Raw genomic sequence first — 27,660 nt, forward strand, 5'->3', positions numbered from 1 at the left:
TTTTCAACCCTTTTATTAATGTTTTAAAATTTTCAACTATTCTATTTTTTTCCCAATGATTCTTTTTTATTCCTTTCTAAGTGATAGTCTGTTCATGGAAGCAGTAGCTTTACTTATCTCTCTGATAAGATAATATTTTATAAGACAATATTTGAGGGATATTAGTTAGAGAGTTATTTTTTGTTTTGTCCCCCCCCCCCCCCCCCCCGCAAGCCCCATATTGTCTTTGTTTCTTTTCATATATTTTCTTTTTTGTTGTTGTTGGTTTAGGTCATAGGTCTTTCTTGTCGGAGAGTTTCCTCAGATATCTGGCTATCTTTGGCTCTCTATATTTAAGATTATAACAAAGCTAATTGGAAGCTTAGTATGTGGGAGTGAGCTTATCAGCTGGTGAGTTTCACCCTAGGGTGAAAAGGCAAAGATCTGTCCTTTTAGAATGTCCAAATTAAGTACTCCTTTTCTCTGGAGCTTTTAATTTTTTTCAGAGAAAAGAATGTTCCAGTCTTCTCTGAGGAGTGGAGAGGTGTGTGTGTAGTGTTTTGCTACTGGTGAGCAAGGAAGGGGAAGAGAGCTTGAAATTCAGTGATTCGGCATGTAAACTTCCACTTAATCATTTTGTTTTCAGGCCAAGCCCTCTGCTGTGTTAGCTTGCCAAAGACCAGAGCTTTCCATGTTTAATTTCTTCAGCTTCCATTTAGTGACATAGATTAAGGGGGTGGGGAGGTGCCTCAGGGTCCAGCCTGCTGTATACAGGCTTCAAAGAATCCTCCTTCCACTTCTAAATGGTGAGTCTTTCAGATAATCTGCAGGGTAATTGACTCATTCCTCATTAGCATTCCTCTGTTAGTTGCTTAGGATACTACTTTCTCTGCCTTCTTCTAAAAATTTATTGAAATCTCTCATATGCTCTAGTCACTATGGTTATTTTCTCTATGCTTATCAGTTAATAGATAACTTTTTTGTTTTGTACCTTTACTGTTATTTCGGTGGGTTTGGGAAGGGAACACAGATAAGTGCATGTAGTCAAGGGCACCCTTGTAATATATTTTGTATTTTATATATATATGTATATATGTATATATGTATATATATATAAATATATGTAATATATTTTGTATTTTATATATATATATGTATTACAATATATTGTAATATATTTTAATACCTGAAAGGGCAAGTTCTTTCAAGTTTTTCTCAGTGTTGAGTTTTAAAATTATGTCAGTCAAATAAAAAAAGTTTAGGGTTTTAAAGTTTTACATCCTATGCATTCTTGTTTATTGAGAGGCTGTATGTAATAATGTGTTATACTTATATACAACTTTATATTTTTAAAAGCAATTTTGGGGCTTCCCTGGTGGCGCAGTGGTTGAGAGTCCACCTACTGATTCAGGGGACACGGCTTCGTGCCCGGTTCGGGAAGATCCCACATGCCGCAGAGCGGCTGGTCCCGTGAGCCATGGCCGCTGAGCCTGCGCGTCCGGAGCCTGTGCTCCGCAACGGGAGAGGCCACAACAGTGAGAGGCCCGCGAACCGCAAAGAAAAAAAAAATCACTGGTAAAAGTAATTTTGTATGTGTTATCCCATTTGAGCTTCATTTTATGAGAGGTTCTGCAGTTGGGAACATTGAGCATAGCAGAGGATTGGGAGAGGTGTTGGCCTGAAATTTGCAATAAAGTTGGGAATATAATACTCAAGTTTTATAAGCAGTTAGCTTTAATATCATTAAAAAATTTTTTTGAAATTTATTTTTGGCTGCGTTGGGTCTTTGTTGCTGTGCGGGCTTTCTCTAGTTGCAGCGAGTGGGGGCTACTCTTCGTTGAGGTGTGAGGGCTCTCATTGCGGTGGCTTCTCTTGTGGAGCACGGGCTCTAGGCGCACGGGTTTCAGTAGTTGCAGTACGCGGACTCAGTAGTTGTGGCACACGGGCTTAGTTGCACCGAGGCACATGGGATCTTCCTGGACCAGGGCTCGAACCCATGTCCCTTGCATTGGCAGGCGGATTCTTAACCACTGTGCCACCAGGGAAGTCCTAATATCGTTTTAACAGAAGAACTTAGTGTGATACTTTAAACTATCAAAAACTTTTGAAATATAGTTTTTCAGCCATTCTTTCAAAAAGATAAAATATTTTCTTCTCTAGTTCACTTCCTGTTCTCTAATATATTGTTTATATTTTGAATGGTCTTACTGATTTTCATCAACATTTTTCAAGTCTTATTTTCTTTTTTTTAAAAACATCTTTATTGGAGTATAATTGCTTTACAATGGTGTGTTAGTTTCTGCTTGATTTATTTATTTAAGTATAGTTGGTTTACAATATTGTCTTAACTTCAGGTTAGTTTCAGCATTGTGATTCAGTATTTTTGTAGCTTATATTCCATTATAGGTTATTACAAGATAATAGGTTTAATTCCTTGTGCTATACGGTAAATCCTTATTGCTTATCTATTTTCTATATAGTAGTTTGTATCCATGAATCCCATACCCCTAATTTGTCCCTCTCCCCCTTCCCTCTCCCCTTTGGTAACCAGAAGTTTGTTTTCTATGTTTGTAAGTCTATTTCTGTTTTGTATATACTATCATTTGTATTTTTTTTAGATTCCACATATAAATGATATTGTATAGTATTTGTCTTTGTCTGACTTATTTCATTAAGCATAATATTCTCTAGGTCTATCCACGTTGTTGCAAATGGCAGTATTTCATTTTTCTTTATGGCTGAGTAATATTTCATTGTTTATATGTGTGTGTGTGTGTGTGTGTGTGTGTATCACATCTTCTTAAGTCAGTCATCTTTTGATGAGCACTTGGGTTGCATCCATGTCTTGGCTATTGTAAATAGTGCTGCTGTGAACATTGGGGTGCATGTAGCTTTTTGAATTAGTGTTTTTGTTTTTTCCCGTTATATACCCAAGAGTGGAATTGCTGGATCATATGGTAGTTCAGTTTTTAACTTTCTAAGGAACCTCCATACTGTTTTCTGTAATGACTGCACTGATTTGCATTCCCACCGAAAGTGTACGAGGGTTCCCTTTTCTCCACATCCTCTCCAAAATTTACTTGTAGTTTTTTGATGGTAACCATTCTGACTGGTGTGTGGTGACACCTCATTGTGGTTTTGATTTACATTTCTATAATAATTAGCAATGTTGAGCATCTTTTCATGTGCCTGTTACCCATCTGTATGTCTTCTTTGGAAAAATGCCTGTTCAGGTATTCTGCCATTTTTTGATTGGATTGTTTGGTTTTTTTGATATTGAGTTGTATGAGCCATTTGTATATTTTGGATGTTAACCCCTTGTTGGTCGCATCATTTGCAAATATTTTCTCTCATTCCACAGGTTGTGTTTTTGTTTTGTTGATGGTTTCCTTTGCTGTGGAAAAGCTTTTAATTATCTAATAATCTATTTTTTTAATTAAAAAAATTTTTTTAACATCTCTGTTGGAGTATAAGTGCTTTACAATCGTGTGTTAGTTGCTGCTTTATAACAAAGTGAATCAGCTATACGTATACATATATCCCCATTTCTCCTCCCTCTTGCGTCTCCCTCCCACCCTCCCTATCCCACCCCTCTAGGTGGACACAACACACACAGCTGATCTCCCTGTGCTATGTGGCTGCTTCCCATTAGCTATCAGTTTTACATTTGGTAGTGTATATATGTCCATCCCACTCTCCCACTTCATCCCAGCTTACCCTTCCCCCTCTGTGTGTCCTCAAGTCCATTCTCTACGTCTGCATCTTTATCCTGTCCTGCCCCGAGTTTCTTCAGAACCTTTTTTTTTTTTTTTTAGATTACACATATATATGTTAGCATACAGTATTTGTTTTTCTCTTTCTGACTTACTTCACTCTGTATGACAGACTCTAGGTCCATCCACTTCACTACAAATAACTCAATTTAATAATCTATTTTAAATGTTACTCATATCTTCTTTATGAAATGATATGACTAAAGTGGCATAAGTAAATTAATTATATCTCTATAGTAAATTCATAATATGTCAGTCTAAAAAGTAAATAACAATCCTGAAGCATATCATTTTTTGAAAAAAATAACATCTAATTTGTTTTTTTATGTAACCTCTTCTCTATAGACTAAAATTATGCTGATTAATAAAAGTATAGACTACTTATAAAAAATAAATTTTATTGTGACTAGAAATTCAAATACAGTTTGCAGAATTGACTTTCTGTTTTGTTAATGAACTTTTTCTGTTTTCATTCTTATAAACAACATTCTTTCTTATGTACCTAACTAGTTCTTGGAAACCTATAGGTTTTTGGAAGCAGGTTACCTGAAAATTAGGAAACTAATATTGTATGTTTCAGTTAACTCACTATAAGACAGAAGATAACTTTAATCATACTTTCCTCACCTTCAAAATGCAAAAGAACACTGCTTCTGGAGTCAAAGTCTTGGATGTGTGCTAAGTATCAGTATGTTCTTAATGTATGTGTATCCTTGAGAAAGTTCCCTTAATTTCACAATGCCTCGGTGATCTCCTTAAAAAACCGGAATAATAAAATCTGCCATTTCTAGTTGTCAGGGTTGTCATGAAGATTGAAGGAGATAAAATGTATGAAAATGTTTTAAAAATTGTCAAGAGTTCTACAAGTATAATGATTACTATTTTAGTCAGTAGTAATACCAAGATTATCAGGAACTTTTAAATATCTTAAGCCCCCTCTAAGACTTTACCTTTTACATAATTTTGAATTATTTTTGAAAAACAATTAAGCTCTAGTCATGTTATAAGAATATTAGGTGGACATTGTATCCTCTCTGTGGGCAACTTACTTTCTTAGTATGGGATTTTGGGGTGTATGATTGAATGGCTGTAAGTAATTACCATATTCTTTCTGTTTTAGATAAAGACAGGTCTGCATCTAATTTTCTCATTCAGTGTCTTATTGGTGTTATGATTGCAGTGTCAAGTGTAGCACCCAGAACAAAGCTGGCATTTAATATGTGTATGAAACTGACTTCCTTATTGGGACTCTTTGGAAATTTCAGCTAATTATAATTCTGCCTACTTCTATTGTCTCAGAGTATTTGTAAATTTCAACTGCCCTAGTCCGGTTTTCATCTCTCAGTAACCAAACCCACATTTGGCTAAACAACAGTTAAGCTCACCTATCTGAAAGGATTGGTATTTATAACCTGATGCAATTCTAGTCTAATATTAAAGCTGGTACTTTATAAATATATCCTTTAGGAAAGTTCGAGGGGCGATTCTCAATCTGTGACTTAAAAGTTTGTCTTTCATATCAGTAACCCCTAATGATTCCAGTAGGCTTCAGTTTGTCTCCATCTGTGCAAGGGGACATACAAATCACCCTGTAACATAATCTACTCATTGATTTGCCAGAGCCAAAAGCTATTCCTGAATTAATGGACAATTGATGAAAGATTAGTCAGGCAGTACCTTTAAAAATTACATATATGGGGCTTCCCTGGTGGCGCAGTGGTTAAGAATCCGCCTGCCAATTCAGGGGACATGGGTTCACGAGCCCTGTTCGGGGAAGATCCCACATGCTGTGGAACAACTAGGCCTGTGCGCCACAACTACTGAGCCTGTGCTCTAGAGCCTGCGTGCTGCAACTACTGAGCCTGTGTGCCACAACTAATGAAGCCCGTGCGCCTAGAGCCTGCGCTCCGCAGCAAGAGAAGCCACCGCAATGAGAAGCCCACACACCACAGCAGAGTAGCCTCCACTCGCTGCAACTAGAGAAAGCCCGCGTGCAGCAACAAAGACCCAACACAGCCAAAAATAAATAAATTAAATAAATTTATTTTTAAAAATTACATATATATATGTGTGTGTGTACATACGTATGTATGTATACATACATATGAACAAAGAGTAAACATTAGCTTAAAGAGACTTATGACTCTTCAGACTATGCTTTGAGAACCATGATCTAGATCAGAGTTCTGTAAACTTTTTCTGTAAAAGACCATGATAGTAATTTTGGCTGTGTAAACCATGCAGTCTGCTGGATCTACTTAATTCCGCTGCTGTAGCAGGAAGGCAGCTAAGGACTAATTTGCCAGAGGACCATAGTGTTCGCCCATCAGCCTAGATCCCTGAAATGCAGTGGAGATGTGATCTTGGTTAGGCACATCATTTACCCACAAAGCACTTTCTTCTGAGGTGAGTTGTTTGAGTTCCTTTTTTTAGGTTGAACCATATGAAATTGCTGATTTTGTAGGTCAGAAATGATCTAATGTTGGCAGTTTCATATTGGTCAATCAAAGACAAAAAGCTATTTTACTTATAAAAACTGTTTAATCAGCACACATAGTCTGTATTGCTATTGCTCTGGTGAATGATTTTATGGCAAATGAGGATAAATGACACTTTAATCTCTTTATAGCAGTCTTGTTGGGTGATGGAGTTCGTATAAGCTTTTCACTCTAACTCTATATCGAATAAATTTTCTCTGTGTAATTGTTTTATATTCTCTCAGTTATGATTAAGATTTTTAAATTTCTTTTATTGGTCTCTCATTGTATGGAAGTCTCCATCCCTTTTGAACTAGATAACAGAAATAGAAAGTTGAACTAGGTAACCTCTAAGGTTCTTTTCAATTTCTTTCAACTATGGGATTTAAGTATCTATTATATATAGAACATATTTCTCATTAAACTATTATTCTTATTATGGTTAATCCATAGCACAATACTAAGAACCTAGTACAAATTTGATTCACCTTCTTCAAACCTTCAAATTTTACCACCTTTCTGCTTTCTTTCTTGAAGTTCTCCTGTGTTCTCACTGCTTAACTATCTTCATATAGTTAGCTCCCAAATTACCATTTCCAATCTAAAAATTAAAATGAAAAAGCATAAAATAATATGCTTCTTAACTGCCAACAATTTTTGTTCTAAGTGCTCTACATGTATTTTCTCTTTTGATTCTTATAGCAATCTATTTACTTCATTATTCCTATTTTACCGATGAGAAAACTAAGGGTCAGAAAGATTAATGTAACTTGCACAATGTCCCACGGCTAGTAAATAGTGGAGTTGTTGGCTTCAAACCTAGGCAGTATGACTGGAGATCCAAGCTTGAAACAACCTTTGCTACTACGGTTTTAATTGGTTGTTAGATATTTCTGTAAACTCAGATGTCCCTTATCATTTCAAATTCAAAATTTCACACATCAAATGCATAGTGTTCCCACTTAGATAGCTTCTCCTAATTGCCTTTATTTTTCAGGGGCAAAACTTGAATCATTATTAACAAGTTCTATAGATTCTTCCTTCAGATATATTCTTATGCTAATGTCCTTGGTCTAGACTCCTATTAGATTATATCTGGAATATGGAAAGATTTTCTAAACTCTCTGTTTAGTCTTTCTGCTGCTCCAAAACCTTCATTGGCTCCACGTTACCTATTAGGCTGTACAGATAAGAATCCACCTGCCAACACAGAGGACATGGGTTCGATCCCTGGTCCAGGAAGATCCCACATGCTGCGGAACAACTAAGCCCGTGCACCACAGCTACTGAGCCTGCGATCTAGAGCCCGCAAGCCACAACTACTGAGCCCACGTGCCACAACTACTGAAGCCCGCACGCCTAGAGCCCGTGATCCGCAACAAGAGAAGCCACCACAATGAGAAGCCCATGCACCACAACAAAGAGTAGCCCTGCTCGCTGCAACTAGAGAAAGCCCACGCGCAGCAATGAAAACCCAAAGCAGCCAATAAATAAATAAATAAATGTTCCTTTAAAAAAAGAAAAAAGAGAAAATTCATGGCTTGGGAGCTAGAGTAATCAGGAATACTACATTAATATTAAACAGCAACCTTGTCTAATGTATTTTCTAATTACATCAAATGGTGATGTTGTATTTAGTCAAAAGTCTTCACAGATTATTTTTCTCAAGGGGATTTCAGTGCTTCAGTTTGCACATTACCATCAGTTTGTTTTGCTTGTTTCTCTGTGATGTCATAGTAACGAGATGTTATAAGTAAAGTGAGTATAGAACTACCTCTAAAGAGAATATTGATTTGTTTTAATATTTGTATTCCATATCCAAGAGATAGCTACAAATACAAATTTAAATATTATATAATGCAAAAATGAGTAAAGTGTTCCATGTGATGACTGTGTTCAAGTAAAAAAAATATTGTACTCTTTCTAGAAATAAAGGAGATTATGGACTTCCCTGGCGGTCCAGTGATTAAGACTCTGTGCTCCCACTACAGGGGGCAGTTTCGATCCCTGGTTGGGGAACTAAGATCCCACATGCCGTGCAACACGGCCAAAAAAAAAAAAGAAAGAAAGAAAGGAGATTTCTAGTTAAGATGGCATGGTAAGTTCTGCTCCAAATTCATAGTAATCAAAAAAAAAAAACCCAGAAAGTTTATCTTGGCTAGATAATAAGATAAACATGGACTAGAAACAAAATAGACAAGAGAGGTGAGTGGACTGAAACAGACGTCTTGAGCTCTCAGTATAGAAGTAGGTCCTAGCTTCTGGGAGTTCAGGTTCTGCAGGTTGGTAGAAATTAAAAGTGTTTCACATGCAATGCTCCTTCAACACCCTGAATAGATCGGTAGTATTTCAGATACCACTATATCAGGGTCCCTAAAATATCAGTATATGACACTGTGAAAGTAGCAACCCTGAAGGTGAAGTGGAGGCAACTAGATTATAGATCTAGTGATCTATAATCACTAGATAAGGAGGAATAACCAAAGAGAGGAAAAAGGAAAAGTAAAGATTTTATACTCAAAATAAGCTTACAGAATTCAACCAACAAAATCAATATTTGGAAAATGAATTTACTCCAGATAAAAAGTCTAAGAATTCTATATATTTAGGGTGCCAAAGAGAAAAATTATGGAATGATGTCATTAAAAAGGATAAAAAATTAGGAGAATATTAAGAAGAACCAATTGGAAAACTTGGAAATTAAGAAAGAAAGAAACAGTCACTGGATTTAAAAAAAAAAAACTCAATAGGTATGATGAACTCTAGACTGAACAGAGTTGAAAAGAGAATTCATAAACTGGAAGATTGTACTGAAGAACTTATCCAAAATATAGGACAGACAAACAGATTAAAAAATGAGCCATTAAGACCCAATAGAAGATTCAGATAAAAAGAAGAAATTATGGCTGAAAAGGAATATTTGAAGGGATTACAGCTTAGAATTTTCTAGAACTGAAGGAAGACATGAACCTCCATAAGGAAAATACACTCTACTTAAATACATCTTAGAGAATCTCAGGACATCACAGATAAAAACTCTTTTCTAAAAGATTCAAATAGAAAAAGGAGGGACAGTAGGAGCCCAGACTTCTCATTGACTGCAATAGACGACCTAAGGTATTAGGGCTTCTATCCTCAGTTAAGGAACACTAAGGAATGTTATATAATGGAAACAACAAAACAGACACATACATAGCAACATACATAGAACTTAAAAACAGAGGACTGGGGACTTCCCCTGGTGGCCCAGTGGTTAAGACTCTGAGCTGCCAATGCAGGGGGCCAGGGTTCGATCCCTGGTCAGGAACTAGATCCCACATGCTCCAACGAAGATCCTGCGTGCTGCAACTAAGACCCGGCACAGCCAGGTAAATAAATAAGTAAATAAATAAATACTGAGTGAAAAAAAAACAACAAAAAGTCAGAAATGGAATCTACAGCACAGTGTCATTTCTGTAGATTAGCATATGTACATAACACATTTTACAAGAACACATTCAAATAAAAAGGTACACATCAAACACATTGAATGATTGTGATGAGAGATGGATATGAGGAAGGGGTTAAAAAGGAAGGAATATACAAATAAATGAACAAACAAAAGAATGAGTCTTGCATGGACCAATAATGATAGCTTTAAAAAGAGGAGAATTCTTGCCAATCTATACTTTTATATACAATTAGACTATCATTTATGAATGAAGGCAAAATAAAGTGTCATAGATACCAAAACTGAGAGAATTTCTATCCACCGGATTATTTAGGATTGACAGGATTTATTTAGGATAAGACCTAAATAAATAGAGATACATACTATGTTCATGAAGTGGAAGACTCAATATTATTAAGATGCCAGTCCTTCACAGATTGATCTGCAGATTCAGTGCCATCCCAATCTAAATTCCAAAACTCTACAGCTCAATACTAAAAAAAAAAGACAAACCAATTTAAAAGTGAGCAAAAGACTTACAAACACAACAGTGGAGGATATACAAAAGGCCAGTTGGCACATGAAAAAGTGTTCATTATCAGTTGTCAGGAAAATACACATTAAAGCTGTAAGGAAATACCACTACACAACTAGAATGGATAAAACTAAAAAGTCTGCCAACGTTAAGTGTTATTGAGGTTGTGGAACAATTATAACTCCCATACATTGCTAATGGGAATGTAAAACAGCAATTTTTTATAAAGTGTACCCCAATCCTTTGATAGAGAAAAATCCATTTCTAGGTTTTATTGAAGAGAAGTGAAGACATTTGTCCACAAAAGACTTGTATAGGCATATTCATAGCAGATTTATTTACAGTAGTGAAAAATTAAAGCATACTGTTAACACTCATACAATGGATTACTGTTCAGTGATAAAAAAGAACAAACTAGGAAAGGAAAAACTAAGGTGAAAAAAAATCAAAACATTTATTATTTATGGTAGGCTAGGCATTGGCTGGAAAGGGATACAAGAGAACTTTCTGGGGAGTTGGAAATGTTCTATACCATAATACCTATTTGTCAAAAGTATACAGCTAAAAATTGTACATTTCATTGTATGTAAATATTCTCAAAAATAACCATATAAAATGTTGATGATGATAATGATTATGGAGTAAGGTGGTAGGGAATAGGTGAAGGTATAAATGACACAGAAATGACAGAATATTGGGATGATTGAGCTATCATTTTATTGTTGTCTGCATATGTTAAACTATATATAACTTTTGAAGAAATTAAGAAAGAAAAATGTCTTATGTTTACCCAGACATTTACCAGTTCCAGTCATCTTCATTCTTTCCTATAGATAAATTACTGTTGTAATTTCCCTTCAGCCTGTAGAATTTGTTAGCATTTCTGAAAGTCCCCTGGCCATGAATTTTCTCAGTTCTTTGTCTGAAAATGGCTTTATTTTGATTTCAGTTTTAAAGGACAGTTTCAGTAGAGAATTATGAGTTGATAGTTTTTCTTTCTTTCATTCAACACCTTAAATATGTCCTTCCATTGTAGTCTGGCTTTTGTTGTTTTTGTTGAGAGCTTCCATCTTATTTATATTTTTGTTCCCATTTGTGTAATATACCATTTTTCTCTGCTTTCAAGATAGATTTTCTCTCTATCTTTGAATTGAAGCAGTTGGTCTATGATGTGCCTATTTGTGGTTTTCCTTGTGTTTATCAGTCTATAAGTTAATGTCATTTACAAAATTTAGTATGTTTTTTTTGTTTTTTTTGTTGTTGTTGTTTTGTTTTTGCGTTATGCGGGCCTCTCACTGTTGTGGCCTCTCCCATTGCGGAGCACAGGCTCCGGACGCGCAGGCTCTGGACGTGCCGGCTCAGCGGCCCAGCCGCTCCACATGTGGGATCCTCCCGGACAGGGGCACGAACCCGTGTCCCCTGCATCGGCAGGCGGACTCTCAACCACTGCGCCACCTGGAAAGCCCTAGGATGTTTTATTCAGATATTTTTCATTCCCCTTCTATTCCTCCTCTCCTTCAGGGTCTTTTTTTTTTTCTTCTCTGTTCTTCAGATTAGGTAATTTTTATTGATTCATCTTCAGCTTCACTTCTTATATCTCCCATCTTCTGTTTATTCTTAAGAGTATCCAGTCAGTTTTTAATTGCATTTATTGAACTTTGCAACTTGAAACTTTCACTTGTTTTCTTTTGATATTTTCTGTCTATTCATTTATTGTGCACATATCCTACTTTAAGTCTTTTACATGTTTATAATAGCTGGTCTAAAGTGCTTGTCTGATAATTGTAATATCTGAGAAATCTTTGGCATCTATTTTACTGACTTTTTTTCATGGAGTATGGGTCACTTTCCTATTTCTTTGCATGTCTAGTGTTTTTTAGTTGGATACTTGACTTTTGTTTTTTGTTTTTGTGGGGGTTTTTTTGCGGTACGCGGGCCTCTCACTCTTGTGGCCTCTCCCGTTGTGGAGCACAGGCTCCGGACGCGCAGGATCTGGACGCGCAGGCTCAGCAGCCATGGCTCACGGGCCCAGCCGCTCCGCGGCATGTGGGATTTTCCCGGACCAGGCACGAACCCATGTCCCCTGCGTCGGCAGGCTGACTCTCAACCACTGCGCCACCAGGGAAGCCCGATACTTGCCTTTTTAAATGATGGATTTTAGAGACTCTGAATTCTGTTTTGCTTCTTTGAAAAATAATTTTTATTCTAGAAGGCAATTAACTTGACTGAATTCAAATTCCAGACTCTTGTCTCCACTGTAGTGGTAGCAGTTGGAACCTTTACTTCAGTTTCTAGCTGCTGATTTTCTGCGAGGACCCCTAGGGTCCCCTCCTTCACTTCATGATTAGTTTAGTGAACAGCACAGGTCTTGGGAGCTCTTTGTGTACAGAGATTGTCTCCTCTTTGGCTCCCTCCCTTCCATGATATTCTTCCTAAATTTCTGGTAGTTCTCCAGCCTTGAGCTCTGTCATCTGATGATGTCAAGCCAGTAATACTCGGCTTTCTACTCAACCTACCCCCAGTGGCAAGCAGATTTAGCAGTGCCCTCCGCCAAAAAATGCAAATGTACAAATCTCACCTTTCGCAGATTTACCCACCAAGTCACTGTCCTCCCCTTGCCAGGGAATGTGTGCTCTCTGCAGGCAGGATAGATTTCAGAGAGGAAGGGGAGGACTCAGTTTATTGCTCTCAAATCCAATCAGATAAGTTACTCTTCCTTGCGTATGAAGGAGCTAGTGAGGGAGTGGAGAGAGGCCAGGAGTATACTGTTCAAGCTACATCAGCAAAGTGAGTTGAGGTGGGGAAGAGATGTTCTCTTCTGATACTCCTAAGAAGTTTGTTCTCTTAACTGATTGGGCCTAAGCCTACGTCAGCTTAGTAGAAGAGATCAGCAGTTTGTCATACAGTTGGACTGACCCTCATGCTGATAACAATCTGGAGGGGAACACTAATTGAAAACCATCAAAAGCAAGCAAAAGCAGACAGAAATTGGAGGGGAAAGATAAACTGCAAGTTTTCCCGCAAGACTTTCTGTCAGACAGTATAATGCTTACATCAAATCCATTACCCCCCTGTACTATTTTCTATGCCAAATTATGTCCAACCCAGTTACCAGCATAGCACATGAGAGGTGCTACAGTTAAATGATAATTAATCTATACTGTCCAGGAATCCAGGAGGATATCCAAAGGAGAATAGCCAACAAATATCTGGAAGAGTGGCCACCTGTGGACTTTACATTTTGTCTTTGTTCTATATAATGCTTTTTTTTTTTTTTTTGCGGTATGCAGGCCTCTCACTGTTGTGGCCTCTCCCGTTGCGGAGCACAGGCTCTGGACACGCAGGCTCAGCGGCCATGGCTCACGGGCGCAGCCGCTCCACGGCATGTGGGATCTTCCCGGACCAGGGCACGAACCCGTGTCCCCTGCATCAGCAGGCGGACTCTCAACCACTGCGCCACCAGGGAAGCCCTATAATGCTTTTTATTTAAACCTACTTTGTCTGATATTAATGTGGCTACCCCTGCTTTCATTTTCTTTCTACTATATTTACCTGGTATATCTTCTTTTATATAAATTTATTTTATTTATTTATTTTTGGCTGCACTGGGTCTTTGTTGCTGCATGCGGGCTTTCTCTAGTTGCAGCGAGCTGGGGCTACTCTTCATTGCAGTGCACAGGCTTCTTATTGCGGTGGCTTCTCCTGTTGCAGAGCATGGGTTCTAGGTGCGCGGGCTTCAGTAGTTGTGGCTTGTGGGTTCTAGAGCACAGGCTCAGTAGTTGTGGCGCACGGGCTTAGTTGCTCCATGGCACGTGGTATCTTCCAGGACCAGGGATCGAACCCGTGTCCCCTGCATTGACAGGCGTATTCTTTTTTTTTTTCTTTTTGACAGGCGTATTCTTAATCACTGAGCCACCAGGGAAGTCCCTACCTGGTATATCTTAACCCATAATTCTTTATCGTTTTGTTTTAAGCGGATCCCAAATAGCATATAATTGTATATACTGTTTTATTTTTTATGATTTGAGATTCTTTGTATTTAAGAGGAAGTTTTCATTTATTATAGTAAATAATATAATTGTTCTTATTCTGTCATCTTAGTTTACACAATTTGTTATGTTGCCTTACTCCTGTTTTTCCAGTCTTCTTTTGCTTTTGCTGGTTTTTCTCGTTCTCTTGTTTTGCTCCTAATAACTTAGAAATTAGACATCCTATTTTTATTTGATTAGTAATTTCAAAATAAAAAGAAAGTGAACTTCTATTTCTTTACCAACATTAAGAATACATTAGTTATCTATTGATTCCCCTGGAAATGAGTCACATATTTTAGTACCTCCCTTTGTTCCTACCTCCCACCATTTATTGGAATAGTCTGGGCTTTTAAAACTATTATTATTATTTCTTTTTTTTACATTTCATTAATGAACACTTTTCACATTTGCATTTCCTTAATGTAGCCATGTTAACCATGTTAAGAACAGTTACTTAGACATTAATTTCTAAGTTTACAAAAGGTTACAATTTTCATCTCTATTTCTTTTATAACATATCTCCCTTATACTTAAGATCTTTATTTTTGTTAATTTATTGGATACTAAAGTATTTCTTTAAGTGATTTTTAAAGAAGAGTATATATCTGAATCTTTGCATATCTGAGGGTATATATTAAATGTGTATTCTTCTGACATAGCAGTTAATCCGTAGGAAGTTTTCCTAAGGAAATGATAGCAGGATGCAAAGATGTGTGTACAGGTTCATTTTTCAGTATTATTACAAAAGCAAAAATCAGAAACTAATAAGTGTCTACAAATAGAGATTGGTCGAACAAAATAAAATTATTTCCAGCCATTACTGCAAAATCATAACAGTTTTATCACTTTGTCACCTAATTAATGTATCATTAATCTTTTTGCCTGTTACTTGTGCAAGTTATAATTAAAACATAAATTTAGACCATACAAAGTAAACATTAGCATGTTTAGCTGTCAACATTAATATTCAATTTAGTATCTTTTTCAGTTTTTCAGTTAGATTAAATATTGGCTAAATAGATATTTATTATTGAAAATATTTTTTAAGAAATTTAATTTTAGTTATTTCTTGTAGTCACTCCATGGATTTTTTTGGGCAACCCAGACCAGAAGATAACCAGTCAGTAGTCAGCAGAATGCAAAAGAAATACTGGAAAACCAAACAGGTCTTCATCAAAGCAACCGGGAAAAAGGAGGATGAGCACGTAGTGGCATCTGATGCTGAACTGGATGCTAAACTTGAGGTAAATTTTAGGATTCTGTGTACTGCATATAACTTGTTATTATCTAGGATGACTAAGAGGACTATGACAAGCTTTCATACTGAAGAACTTATCGGGATAAATGCAAAACTTGATAATAGAATAATTGTATCCATTTATCAATCAGATCTTCTGGATAGATCATAATTCTCACAGATTGAGGATTGGCAGAACTGGTGTTCATAAATTAGATAAATCATGAACTAAGTAATTTCTCTGGCACAAGTATTGTAATTTTTATGCCATGTTAATGAATTAATTATATTTCTAATTGGGACCATATACTCATTATGTATCATGTCATAATATTTTGTACTATTTTATCTGAAGTCTATAACTCACTGCAATACATTAACTGAAATCAAATAGTGAGTGAGGATTTTACAAGTTGGAGTTTTTGTTTCTATTATTAAGGGGTGGAGTTAATTGAAGTATGTCATATGCATTTTTGGTTCTGGTTTTCATTTTAAATAAAAGGACTAATTACCAGGAAACAACTTTAAACTTTAAATGCTTTTAAGTAATTAAGCTAATTAGAAGGAAGTTCTCATGTACGTTAATGAAAAAAATCTAGATTTTTAAATGCAGATTTGCTAATTCCATGTACATATACTAATGTAACCTTTACAAACATTTCCAGGCAGGAGTTCTGTTACGCTTGGAATGTAGTAATCTGTTGGGATTCTTAAATATTCTTAAATATTTTTAAATAGAGGTCTAATTAAATAGGTCTTAATCTACTAAGTAATTTTATTCTGCAGAAAATAAACTTTCGTAATTGCCCTAACAAATATGGAAATAGAAATTACTTCTATTTAACAAACTTTTTGTGTTGAAAAGTACAATTTGTGTTGAAAAGTATTCTTCTTAGGATTCAGTGACAAATATGGAAAAAAAAATGAAGGGACTTTATTTTAAGTAATATGTTTTAGCACCAGGGGAATTCTTCACTGTTGCTACATATATTCCCACAGATGTATATTTTTTTGTATTGTTTCACATCATTAGGTAATGTGTGGGTGACATTTTATATTCAGTGTAATTCTTGTCCATTAGACAAATATTTGGAATCAATCAAGAACTTTCTCCCACAATTGTACTAATTTTTTTAAGAATGAGAAATAGTTTCATTTTAAGTATACCTACAAGTATGCATACTTAAATTATCATGTTGTACACTTTAAATATATTACAGTTTTGTTTGTCAAATTATATCTCACTAAAACTGAAAAAGATATTTTTATTATAACAGTGAAAAGCAATAGTATGTAAATCTTCCAAGGACCCATGGGAAAAAAAATCATAATCACTTCATCATAACAGAACTATCATTTTTGTATTCTTTTCTAATCCCCTTCCATATGGATTTAAAATGGCTTTTTAGATTGCCAAATCCATATACCAAGTGTAATTCAAACATACTTAAACTTACGTGGAAAATTGATGGTTGCTCCTCCACTTAGATTTTAGTGTCTGTTATCAGTCTTCCTTCGATCTGATCAAACATCAAAATAACAACAAAACTACATCAGAGATAGATCATTCAGGCTTAATGGTGATATTGGAAGTTCATTTGATAATCTCAAAGGATTAGGGCCTAATATTGTACCACAGTGCCAAGGTCTTTTTGAACTAAAGTCTCATAGCAACTCTTCAGCGAAGGACTTTGTGAGTCTTCTTTAGGCTGCACCCTAAAACCCATGCTGGCTTCTTTCTCTGGGAAAACCTAAATGTATAGATATGTGTGAAGAGTTACCTCACGTGTATGTGTCCTGATCTCAAATTTTCACTTGCTTTGAAATGGGAGCCTACTGGATATTTTATTTTTTTGTTAGCTATTAGCAGCAGTGATTAATGAAGGGATTAATATTCATGGAAAATTCTAAACAAAAATAATCCAAAAGTAATTTATTTTTGATGTTGTAACACATTATTTAATTTTTATGGTAATCTCACTGACCTGTTTTGCTTAGACCAGTATTGGAGAAAAGTCAGACTCCGAGTTAGTTAGTGTTTTCTAAGGCTATCTATACTCTTTTCATCAGTGGTAAGCAATGTTTGATGTAGTTTATATTAGATTTACATTTTTGCTATTTAGACAGTTTGGAGCTGAGGGGAGGACAAATTCCACAGTTATAAATTTTTATTAGTTCCCATGTATTTATCACCATTTCTTCCAACCCTCATGGGGGAAATCTAAATGTGCTTTTTCTACACCTGAAATAAAATCAAAACTGAAGTATATCACAGTCAAGGAAAATAGACATAATACTTATAAGAAAATGTTTTGCTTTTGAAGTGCTTTTTAAATATTTTATATTTGTTTATGGTTCTTTACATTGTCCTAATAAAATTTTTATTTCAAAGGTTTTTCACTCCATTCAAGAGACATGCACTGAACTTCTGAAGATAGTTGAGAAATATCAGCTAAAACTCAATGGTATGAAATCATAGATATCTATCTGACAATTCCCATTTAAAATAAATATTCATTTGCATTTTTTTAAATGAAAGGTTTAATGTAAAAATAGTAGTTTATTAAATTATTTTGTGGACAGTTTCTAATGACAAAAATGAGTATTTACAGTGACCTGTTCTCAAATCCCCCAGTGTCCTCAGTTCATCAGATCCTCTGACAGACTCATTTTGCTGAGTTTAGTTTTCCTTCCCAGAGTCTTAAGTGGATTTGCTTCCATCATTTAAAAGCTCTCTTTCTCAACCCCTACTTGCTCTAGTAGTTGCCATCCCATTCCTCTGCTCCTTTCACAGTGAATTTCGACATAATTATCTGTAGGCACAGAATCCATTCCTTTCCTTCCACTTCTCATTCTTTAACCTTATTCCTTGACTCCAATTCCCTTTCTTCCCACATATTCAACATCTATAAACCTTTTAGGTTTTCACTCCCACCACTGCACCAGATTGCTCTTGTCATAGTCATGAAGCAATAAATCCAGGGACCAATTCTCGGTCCGTGTCACATTATTTAACACAGTTGATTATCCGCCCCCTCCTTGAGACACTCTCTGTGCTTGGCTTCCAGTTACCACATGTCCCTGGATTTCTTTTTAATGGTCATTCCTTCTCAGTATCGTGCCACTGCTGGAATCTCCTCTCTTCTATTTTTTTTTAAATAAATTATTTTATTTTATTTATTGCTGTGTTGGGTCTTCGTTGCTGTGCCCGGGCTTTCTCTAGTTGCAGCAAGCGGGGTCTACTCTTCATTGCGGTGCGCAGACTTCTCATTGCGGTGGCTTCTCTTGTTGTGGAGCACGGGCTCTAGGTGCGTGGGCTTCAGTAGTTGTGGCACACGGGCTCAGTAGTTGTGGTGCACGGGCTTAGTTGCTCCGCGGCATGTGGGATCTTCCCAGACCAGGGCTCAAACCCGTGTCCCCTGCATTGGCAGGTGGATTCTTAACCACTGCACCACCAGGGAAGCCCTCTCCTCTCTTGACCTCTTCTGATTGGAACTCAATCTTTGGATCTCTTCTCCTGCCTTAATTACAGTTCCCTACTGGACATGGCCACCTCTCTGATTCTGTTACTTCTCTAATCTCATCTCCTCTTGAGCCATGTTAATCTCCTTCACAGTAGGCATATCTGCATAGTCGGCTCCTGATCTTCTTCAGGTATGTGGTCAAGTGTCATCTTTTTAGTGAGTCCTTCCCTGACCCCCATATCTAAAATGAAATACCCCTCTTTCTCATAAGTCTGTCTACTTAACAATAGAACTTAACAGTATTCAACATTCTGTATATTTTATCTGTTGTTTTTCGTACCACCACTAGAATATGCCTTCCTTAAGGACAGGAATTTGTCTGTTTATTTCTGGTCTCCTAACCTAGAAACAATGTCTAGCATACAGTGCATACTTAATATATATTTGCTCAATGAATGGTTTTCTTGTGTAGCTGTGTAAATTGGTCTCAAAATTTTACAATCAAAGTTCATGTGTTGTCCCGTTAAAGCAAGAAATCCATTATAGCATGGTAATTTTTTGAGTGCCTGCCATGTGTAAAACTATGTCCTTTTCCCAAGGCAGTAGTTTGAGAAACAACTTTTTGTAACAAAATAAGAGACAAGAATAGTGTGTAATTGAATTCAGGATAGTGATACAGACATACCTCTGAATTCTCTTGGAGTGAAAAATAACTGTATTAGAGTGATTGGTAAAGGCAACTCCATAGATGGGAATTGAGGTAAAATGTAAAAGGTTTATAGATGTTGAATATGTGGGAAGAAAGGGAATTGGAGTCAAGGAATAAGGTTAAAGAATGAGAACAGTCTGCATGATGGAAGAGTTTGTAATTGGGACTAGTAGGGTGATACAAGAGCAAAGGAAGATTCGAGTCAGATTGCTAAGGACCTTAAATATTTTACCAAGCAGTAAAAAGCCATTGCAATCATTGGAGCAAGGGAGTCCTGTGACAGAAATGTAAAGAAACATTTGCAAGTTTGTGCATACTGCATTTTGTCCTGGGATCACCAGATCTTTTAGCATGCTGGTGGAGCATTTCAGGGTAAGGAAGGGATATACATATATATATTTCATCATGTACTTTCTCTTCAAGGTTGTGTTTGACTGTGTGATTTCTTGAAGACTGTTTAATAGATCTTCTGTTGAGACTAACATTGGACAATTGCAGTAGATTCCTCCATCACTATAAAGCTTTATGAGAATAACTTGGCTGGGGAAGAACACATAGGAGTAGGATCTCTGTAGTTTTTGGCAGCAGGTCCCAACACAGAATTAGCACAGATTCAGCTTCATCTCCTCCCCTTTCTGCATTGATAAGGATGAGGCTCAATGATGGTTCTTGTTCAATTGATATTTGTTAATGAGATAGTCCAAGTTCTCAGAGAGCTTTCTGGATCATCTACAAGTTAATATTTTTTTTCTAGTAGTTTTCATTGAGGTATATTTTATGAAGTTCTGATTCAAAGGAAATATGTAATCTGTACATCTTTGAAGTAATGAGAATATTAAATTAAGCAGATTCCTCAAATCCAATCCACTCTTAATCAGGTTAATTGTTCATAAAACAGCACTTGGTTTTATTAAAGATGATACTACAGAATGTGTAGACACCCTCTCCCAAACACCATCGTGCTCTCCTAGGGCCTCCCTTGTAGGTACTACAGGGAGGACCAGGCGGGGGGGCAGCTAGCAAGTGAGAAGGCCTGAGTTCCCCTGCTGCCTCAGAGGTATTAAAAGGGACTTCCCTTTCAGTTTTTTTTTTTTTTTTTTTTTCCCTTTCAGTTTTTAACTTCAGTTTTTCCATCAGTAAACTAGGGTGAAATTAAGCATGACATTTGTCCTGTTTTTCACTTTTTTTAATAGAATTCTTTTTGAAATTAATTTATTAATTAATTGATTTTTGGCTGCATTGGGTGTTTGTTGCTGCACACGGGCTTTCTCTAGTTGCGGCAAGTGGGAGCTACTCTTCGTTGGCAGTGCACGGACTTCTCATTGCAGTGGCTTCTCTTGTTGTGGAGCACGGGCTCTAGGAACGCAGACTTCAGTAGTTGTGGCATGCAGGCTTCAGTAGTTGTAGCACACAGGCTCAGTAGTTGTGGCTCGCAGGCTCTAGAATGCAGGCTCAGTAGTTGTGGCGCACGGGCTTAGTTGCTCTGCGCCATGTGGGATCTTCCTGGACCAGGGCTCGAACCCATGTCCCCTGCATTGGCAGGTGGATTCTTAACCACTGTGCCACCAGAGAAGTCCTTGTTTTTCACTTTAAGCTCACAATTTGAACACTTTATGGGCTTTCTCACCTGTTTGTCTTATTGTGATTAAAGGGTCATCTTCCACTAGATCAGCGCTTCTAAAACTGTGGTGAAGGCCCATTTTCTGTCTTGTGTTTTACTTTCAATCTGTTGTAAACTGACACTTTTGAAAATACAATAAAAATGAATTTTCAGAAAAATGGAATTAAAGAAGACATGCAAAATATAGGCACACTTTTTTATTATTAGACTCAGATATAAAACAGTCAAATTGGTAAAAGTTTCTAAATAGTTTCTTAGTTTTGATATCTGTCACAAGCTGGTAGCAAATGGTTCTGGACCGACATTGGTCTACGGACCACACTTTGAGTAGTATTGTACTACATGACAACTTTAAGGGTTTTAGGAACCAAATCGTGGACAGTTGTGGGTCTGAGATACTGAGCATAGGAAAATGAAGCCAGGATGGGAGACAAGAATAAGTTAAGTTTAAATAGAAAGCCAGGGGCTTCCCTGGTGGCGCAGTGGTTAAGAATCTGACTGCCAATGCAGAGGACACGGGTTTGAGCCCTGGTCCAGGAAGATCCCACATGCCGCGGAGCAGCTAAGCCCGTGCACCACAACTACTGAGCCTGCGATCTAGAGCCCGCAAGCCACAACTACTGAAGCCCGTGTGCCTAGAGCCTGTGCTCCGCAACAAGAGAAGCCACTGCAATGAGAAGCACGCGCACTGCAATGAAGAGTAGCCCCTGCTTGACGCAACTAGAGAAAGCCTACGCACAGCGACGAAGACCCAGTGCAGCCAAAAATAAATAAAATAAAAAAATAAATAGAAACCCCCAAATACTTTGTAAGAGGCAATGATCCTAAAGTGCACGTTTGAAAATGCGTCATCTGTGGCTTTGTTTTATTATTTTGGAATTCTTTTTTTCACTAAAGATCAGTCTTTCCCGAAGTGAGGTCCATGGAGTCAGTGCATCAAAATCATCTGGAGTGCTTGTTTAAAAAAAAAAAAACAGATCCTCAGACCTGTAAAATCAGAATCTCTGGAGATGAAGCCCAGGAATTTGCATTTTAAAAATAAGTGTCTCTCCTTCCACCCCCAAGTAATTCTTATGTATAGAGAGTTATTGCTGTGAGAATTTTATTCGTGTGTGTGTGTGTGTGTGTGTGTGTGTGTGTGTTTTAAATCAATGATGAAATGAAACAATGAACTATACTGTCATTTTTTCCCTAGTTATATCGGAGGAAGAAAACGAACTAGGGCTCTTTTTAAAGTTCCAAGCAGAACGGGATACAACTCAGGCTGGCAAAATGATGGATGCCACTGGCAAGGCACTCTGTTCTTCAGCCAAGCAAAGGTTTATCATGGTTTTGCATCATCCTTAAATTTGTAGTCAGTATGACTACATATTTTGATGTGTGTAGTTAAATTTGCATATTTGTAAAGGTTTCTCTTCATTCCATTAGAGGATTAAAAGAGAAGTATATTGCAGTATATAGTTGTTTTGATGCCTAAGTCTTATTTATTTTGAATTTAAAATAATTATTTAAAAATTGACATTCACAGGTTGCTTAATTCCTAGAAATAGACTTTAGGCCTGTACTTAAATTTCTTAAGTGGTTTAATGTAACAGAGGCACAGAATGGCTAAAATTTAAACATGTATATATGTATTTTTCACTTTTTGGATATTATACTATCTATGAGTACATTGGAACTTTTCCTCTTTTTAGGCAGAGGAAATTTTGTCTTCTTAATTATATACTTTGCATTCATTATTTTACAACTTTTTAACATAAAGATACCTGCTGCAAAGAATCTCCTACAATTACTAAATAAAGCCAAAATCTTTGCATTTTCTAGAGAAAAATAAAAATAGACTTTATCGGACCTGTAATGACAATGTATAACTTAAGTGGCTTTATTCTGAAACACCATATTAGTGCAAAAGTCCACCTTTAAGGAGGTGACAAAGAGACAGCCAATAAAAGCCCCTCTATTGCCACTAAGTCAAAAGCAGACCAGAGGAGCTGGGTTTGACTTGTGTTTCTTAAATCCTTTTTTCTCTTGTTCTCATCCTCAGCTGCTAAGAATTTTATCCTCATTCCTTCATCTAGCATTTTATCTGCTTTTCTATACCCAGGTTTTCCCTAAATTTGTCAGAAGAAAGGCTTTCTGCTTATAGGATTATGCTTTATAAATACAGGATAACTTTACTCAAGGAATTCTTTTCTAAATGGCAGATTTACTTGGCAGATTATCTATACATGGATAAACATCTAAAATGTTGCAAAAATGATATATTGATATTTCCTGAAACAAGAAAGGGAGAGATAGAAACACATCTTTATTAACAGTTCAAAGTTGACTGTATGATCCTTATTTGCTTTCCGATTTTCGTAGGCATCTTAATAATTTCCTGTTTAAAGACTCATCTTGATAGCAAGTTATGCTTTATGGTTGTTTTTGTTTTATTTTGCTTATGGAACGTACATGCCTCTTATTTTTACCTCTCTGCCATTAGATTGGCTCTGTATACTCCCCTGTCTCGTCTTAAGCAAGAAGTAGCAACATTCAGTCAAAGGGCAGTATCTGATACCTTGATGACTGTCAATCGGATGGAGCAGGCGCGCACAGAATATAGAGGAGCTCTGCTGTGGATGAAAGACGTGTCCCAAGAACTGGACCCAGACACCTTAAAACAAATGGAAAAGTTCCGAAAAGTATGAAAATACATCCCTTTTTTATGTTTTCTTGAAGCTCTACAGAATAATTTAATCAAGAGTATAAAACGTCAGACTATTTTTGGAAAATGTGTTATATTATAAATTCTTGGTTGCTTGGAAATCTTCAGTTAACGTACAAAAGGTTGTCACACTTTTTTTTTTTTTTTTTTTTACTCTTTGAGTGGCATAATAGATCTACCTTTTAAATGTTGCCTACCTGGACTTTTAGGAGTTGTTTGCAGGAGGAAAACAGTTCATTAGTCAGGAAAAAAAACTTAAGTAAAAACTCATGTAAAATGATTATTAATTGTAAGTGAAGGTTATCAGATTTTTCATTCTGCCACAATACATAGTTTGACCACAAACTGTTAAAGCAACTATACGTGTGAACATATATTTTGCTAAGTAAACTCCTTATTATAAATTGTATTCCCTGAATTTACCATACATAAATAGTAAAATTCACTCACTCCTTCATAAAGTGCCTATAATAAAAATCCATATTTATATTTAGTATTGATGGAGTCTTTTTACTAGCCGTTACAAGTTCTTTGCCTCAATGATTACTCCAACAGACCTGGGCAGTAGTAGCTGGACACATGGCCTCAGGCAACCTGTTATTCTGTCCCCTTTATAATCCTTGACAATTAGAATACAATCCAAGGGAGTGGTTACACAACATTGTCAATGCACTAGTGTCACTGAATTGTACAGTTTTAAAACGGTTAAGTATATGTTATGTGAATTTCACCTCAATTAAAAAAAAAGAATATAATCCACACCTCTCATCTAGACCCAAATAGCCCTGCACAGTCTGATCTCTGGTCCCTCTGCTGCCACATCTTGTACAGTACTTACTTTCTGTGCTCCAGCCCTTTCTATGCTTGAGGAAGGAATCGGCTCTACCCTATTCCTTCCTGCTCTGGAAACACTTCCCACACCCAGGACTTTTGTCCTTCCTTTTCCCTGGGTCTAGAAGGCTCTCCTCAGGGTCTTAGCAGGGCCTGCTCATCATCTTCCTATCCCAGTTCACACGTCATGCGTGAACTCACCAAGGGCTTCCCTGACCATCTAATCAAATGTTGTCACCCATTTCTGTTGCATTTATATGTTATCTTTGTGACTTGAGATTATGTTGTATATATTTTTTCTTTTTTTCCTGGGCCTCCTCACTCAGGGATGGTGAGGAAGAACATTGTTCACCACAGCATCCCAGTGCCTGGACCAGTGCCTGGCACATAATAGATACCTCATAAGTATTTGTTGAATGAATGAATAAGTATATTTAAAGTTGAGTATTCACACCATTTGGTGATAAATGATTCATTTGTAAGAAATATAATAAGCCTGTATTTAAGTTTATAAATATATCTGTATGGTTCCGAACTATTATTAATGCTTCTCAACACTTTTACTATGTCCTCTTTCCATTTATTCTTCTACTCTTTCTTAGGTAAATATTATCCATCAGTAGTTTTGGATGTTTGTTTTTATTTGGAATCTGTTTTTTTTTTTCTTAACTATGTACCTTCTCTCTTTCATCATATAGTTTCTCAGCATAAAGATATCTGCTGGAAAGAATCTCCTACAGTTTCTAAAAATAGCCAAAATCTTTTTCATTAATTTTGAAATAATACAGGGAAAGGGAATTAGTCTTCTTTATTACAATTTCATGTGTCTGAAAACATGTATCATAAACCTGTGTGGTATATTTATTTCTGTATTATAAGCAATAATAACTAACATTTTTGTGGTTGCAGGTACAGATCCAAGTGAGAAATAGCAAAGCTTCTTTTGACAAGTTAAAGATGGATGTTTGTCAGAAAGTGGATTTACTTGGAGCTAGTCGCTGCAATATGTTGTCTCATTCACTCGCTACCTACCAGGTACCCACCTCCATGGTCAGCATGTCCTTGCAGTAAAGATGAGTGGTGAGATTCCTTTTTAAAAGTTGTCTAAAGAGTGCAAAAAAACTGTATAATTGATCAGATTCCTTTGACTTTGCTGAAATTGCTTATTGAGTTATGACATTCAGAATCATGAATGGAAAAGACTTTTCCAGTCTTTTCAGACTGGAAAAGACCTTAGGGTCTTTCTTTGCCTACTCCCATCGCTTCACATTATTCCCCTTGGTATCCTAGGAGAGACAGACAGACACTTACGGACTGTCTAGGGTTGAGGAGGGGAATGTGGAGAGGAGGCAGGATTCAAGGCCTATTAGCCTTGGTTCATTCAGAGTTACTCCATTTTAAACTAGTTCTACATACAGTTTCATTTGAAACAAATATGCTGTGGCCCCGAGCTGTGGAGCCTGCTCTCTGGAGCCTGTGAGCCACAACTACTGAGCCCAAATGCCAGAGCTACTGAAGCCTACATGCCTAGAGCCCATGCTCTGCAACACTTTTCTATCATTTTACGGATGAGGAAAGTGAGAATTAAATGAGAATTAAATGGCAATGTTGGGCTTAAGAACTTAAGTTTTCTAATTCTAGGTCTTGTGTTCTTTTCATTCTGCCAAATTGCCGTTCCACACCACTTTAATCTCAGAAGTCTCATTTGTGCTTACTTTATTCCAAATCATACATAAATAGCATACAATGAGTAAGTTAGATATTAACAGGTAGCAGTTAACTGATTTTATCAGGTATTTGTAAATGGCAAAATAGGAGAATACATTTTTTTACATGAGAAAACAATACAAACTAAAGGAAATGGGTATTCACTGCTGCTTTTAGGGAATCTACTTAATTCAGTTCAGTACTGTGGAATGCAGAAATCAAGAGAGGATGCACTTGAAAATAAAAGTATGTGACAGGACTTCCCTGGTGGCCCAGTGGTTAAGACTCTGTGCTTCCACTGCAGGGAGAATTACTTGAGTTAGCTTCATAGCACATTTTTTTGACAAGTCTTTCTTGAACTCTAAATGAAAGTCCAAATTTAGTGGTACAAGTTATTTTCCTCCAGTTAATAGAGGTTTGTATTATATGCTTACCAACATAAAGATTTACACATATACTTCTAATGCAAATATGATATTTTGGTGCTTTTACCATTTTTCTTTTGGATTCCTCAGAAGGTGTTCTAATCTGCCAGTTGCATTCTCTTGGCTGCAATTACACTCTAGCTGGCTCCAGTGTACATTTCAGTGCTGTATACAGATAGGCACACATACATGCAGATACAACGCCAATTCTTATGGAGAATTACTGTTTACAGTGCTTGCTGGTTCACCAAACTTGGGAATTGATTTTAGTTCCTACTTCTTATTATTTGATAACTATTCATCTACGATAGTGAGGAAAAATAGCACTGAAAAAAGAGGAGAGGAGGGAGAACTGTAGTGTCACCTTTTCTTTTTCTGCAGAGGACACTGCTTGGATTCTGGGAGAAAACAGCTCGAATGATGTCCCAAATCCATGGGACCTGTACTGGCTTTCATCCGTGTGATTTTGTAGCTCTCAAGGTACATTTCTTTCAATGGTCTTTTCTTAGATTTATCACACTTCATTTGGATAATAACTTTGAAACTACTTTTTGCTAAGCCTAATTTCAACTTTACAAAACACTGGGAAACATTTTTCTACACTCTTTCAGACATTTTTCTGAAGTTCCCTGATTCCAGATTCTACCAGCAGCACTAAACAAATACATGGAAATACTGCTGGTGGGCTCAAGATATTTGTAGGGTGGGGGGAAGGGGGAATAAAAGAAAGAGAA

General features: G+C 36.7%; 1 protein-coding gene across 1 annotated transcript in view; it reads left to right on the top strand.

Moving 5' to 3' along the window:
• ICA1L (islet cell autoantigen 1 like) overlaps positions 1-27,660 on the top strand; it is a 68,977-nt gene that overhangs the window by 12,046 nt on the left and 29,271 nt on the right. Inside the window, exons 2-7 of the mRNA XM_060152297.1 lie at positions 15,301-15,469; positions 17,855-17,927; positions 22,452-22,575; positions 23,742-23,940; positions 25,704-25,829; positions 27,308-27,406. Coding sequence (XP_060008280.1) covers positions 15,308-15,469; positions 17,855-17,927; positions 22,452-22,575; positions 23,742-23,940; positions 25,704-25,829; positions 27,308-27,406 — 783 coding nt within the window. The 5' untranslated portion in view covers positions 15,301-15,307. The remainder of the gene's footprint in view (positions 1-15,300; positions 15,470-17,854; positions 17,928-22,451; positions 22,576-23,741; positions 23,941-25,703; positions 25,830-27,307; positions 27,407-27,660) is intronic.

This window comes from Lagenorhynchus albirostris, chromosome 6, assembly GCF_949774975.1.
Source record: "Lagenorhynchus albirostris chromosome 6, mLagAlb1.1, whole genome shotgun sequence".
NCBI classification, from domain to species: Eukaryota; Metazoa; Chordata; class Mammalia; order Artiodactyla; family Delphinidae; genus Lagenorhynchus; species Lagenorhynchus albirostris.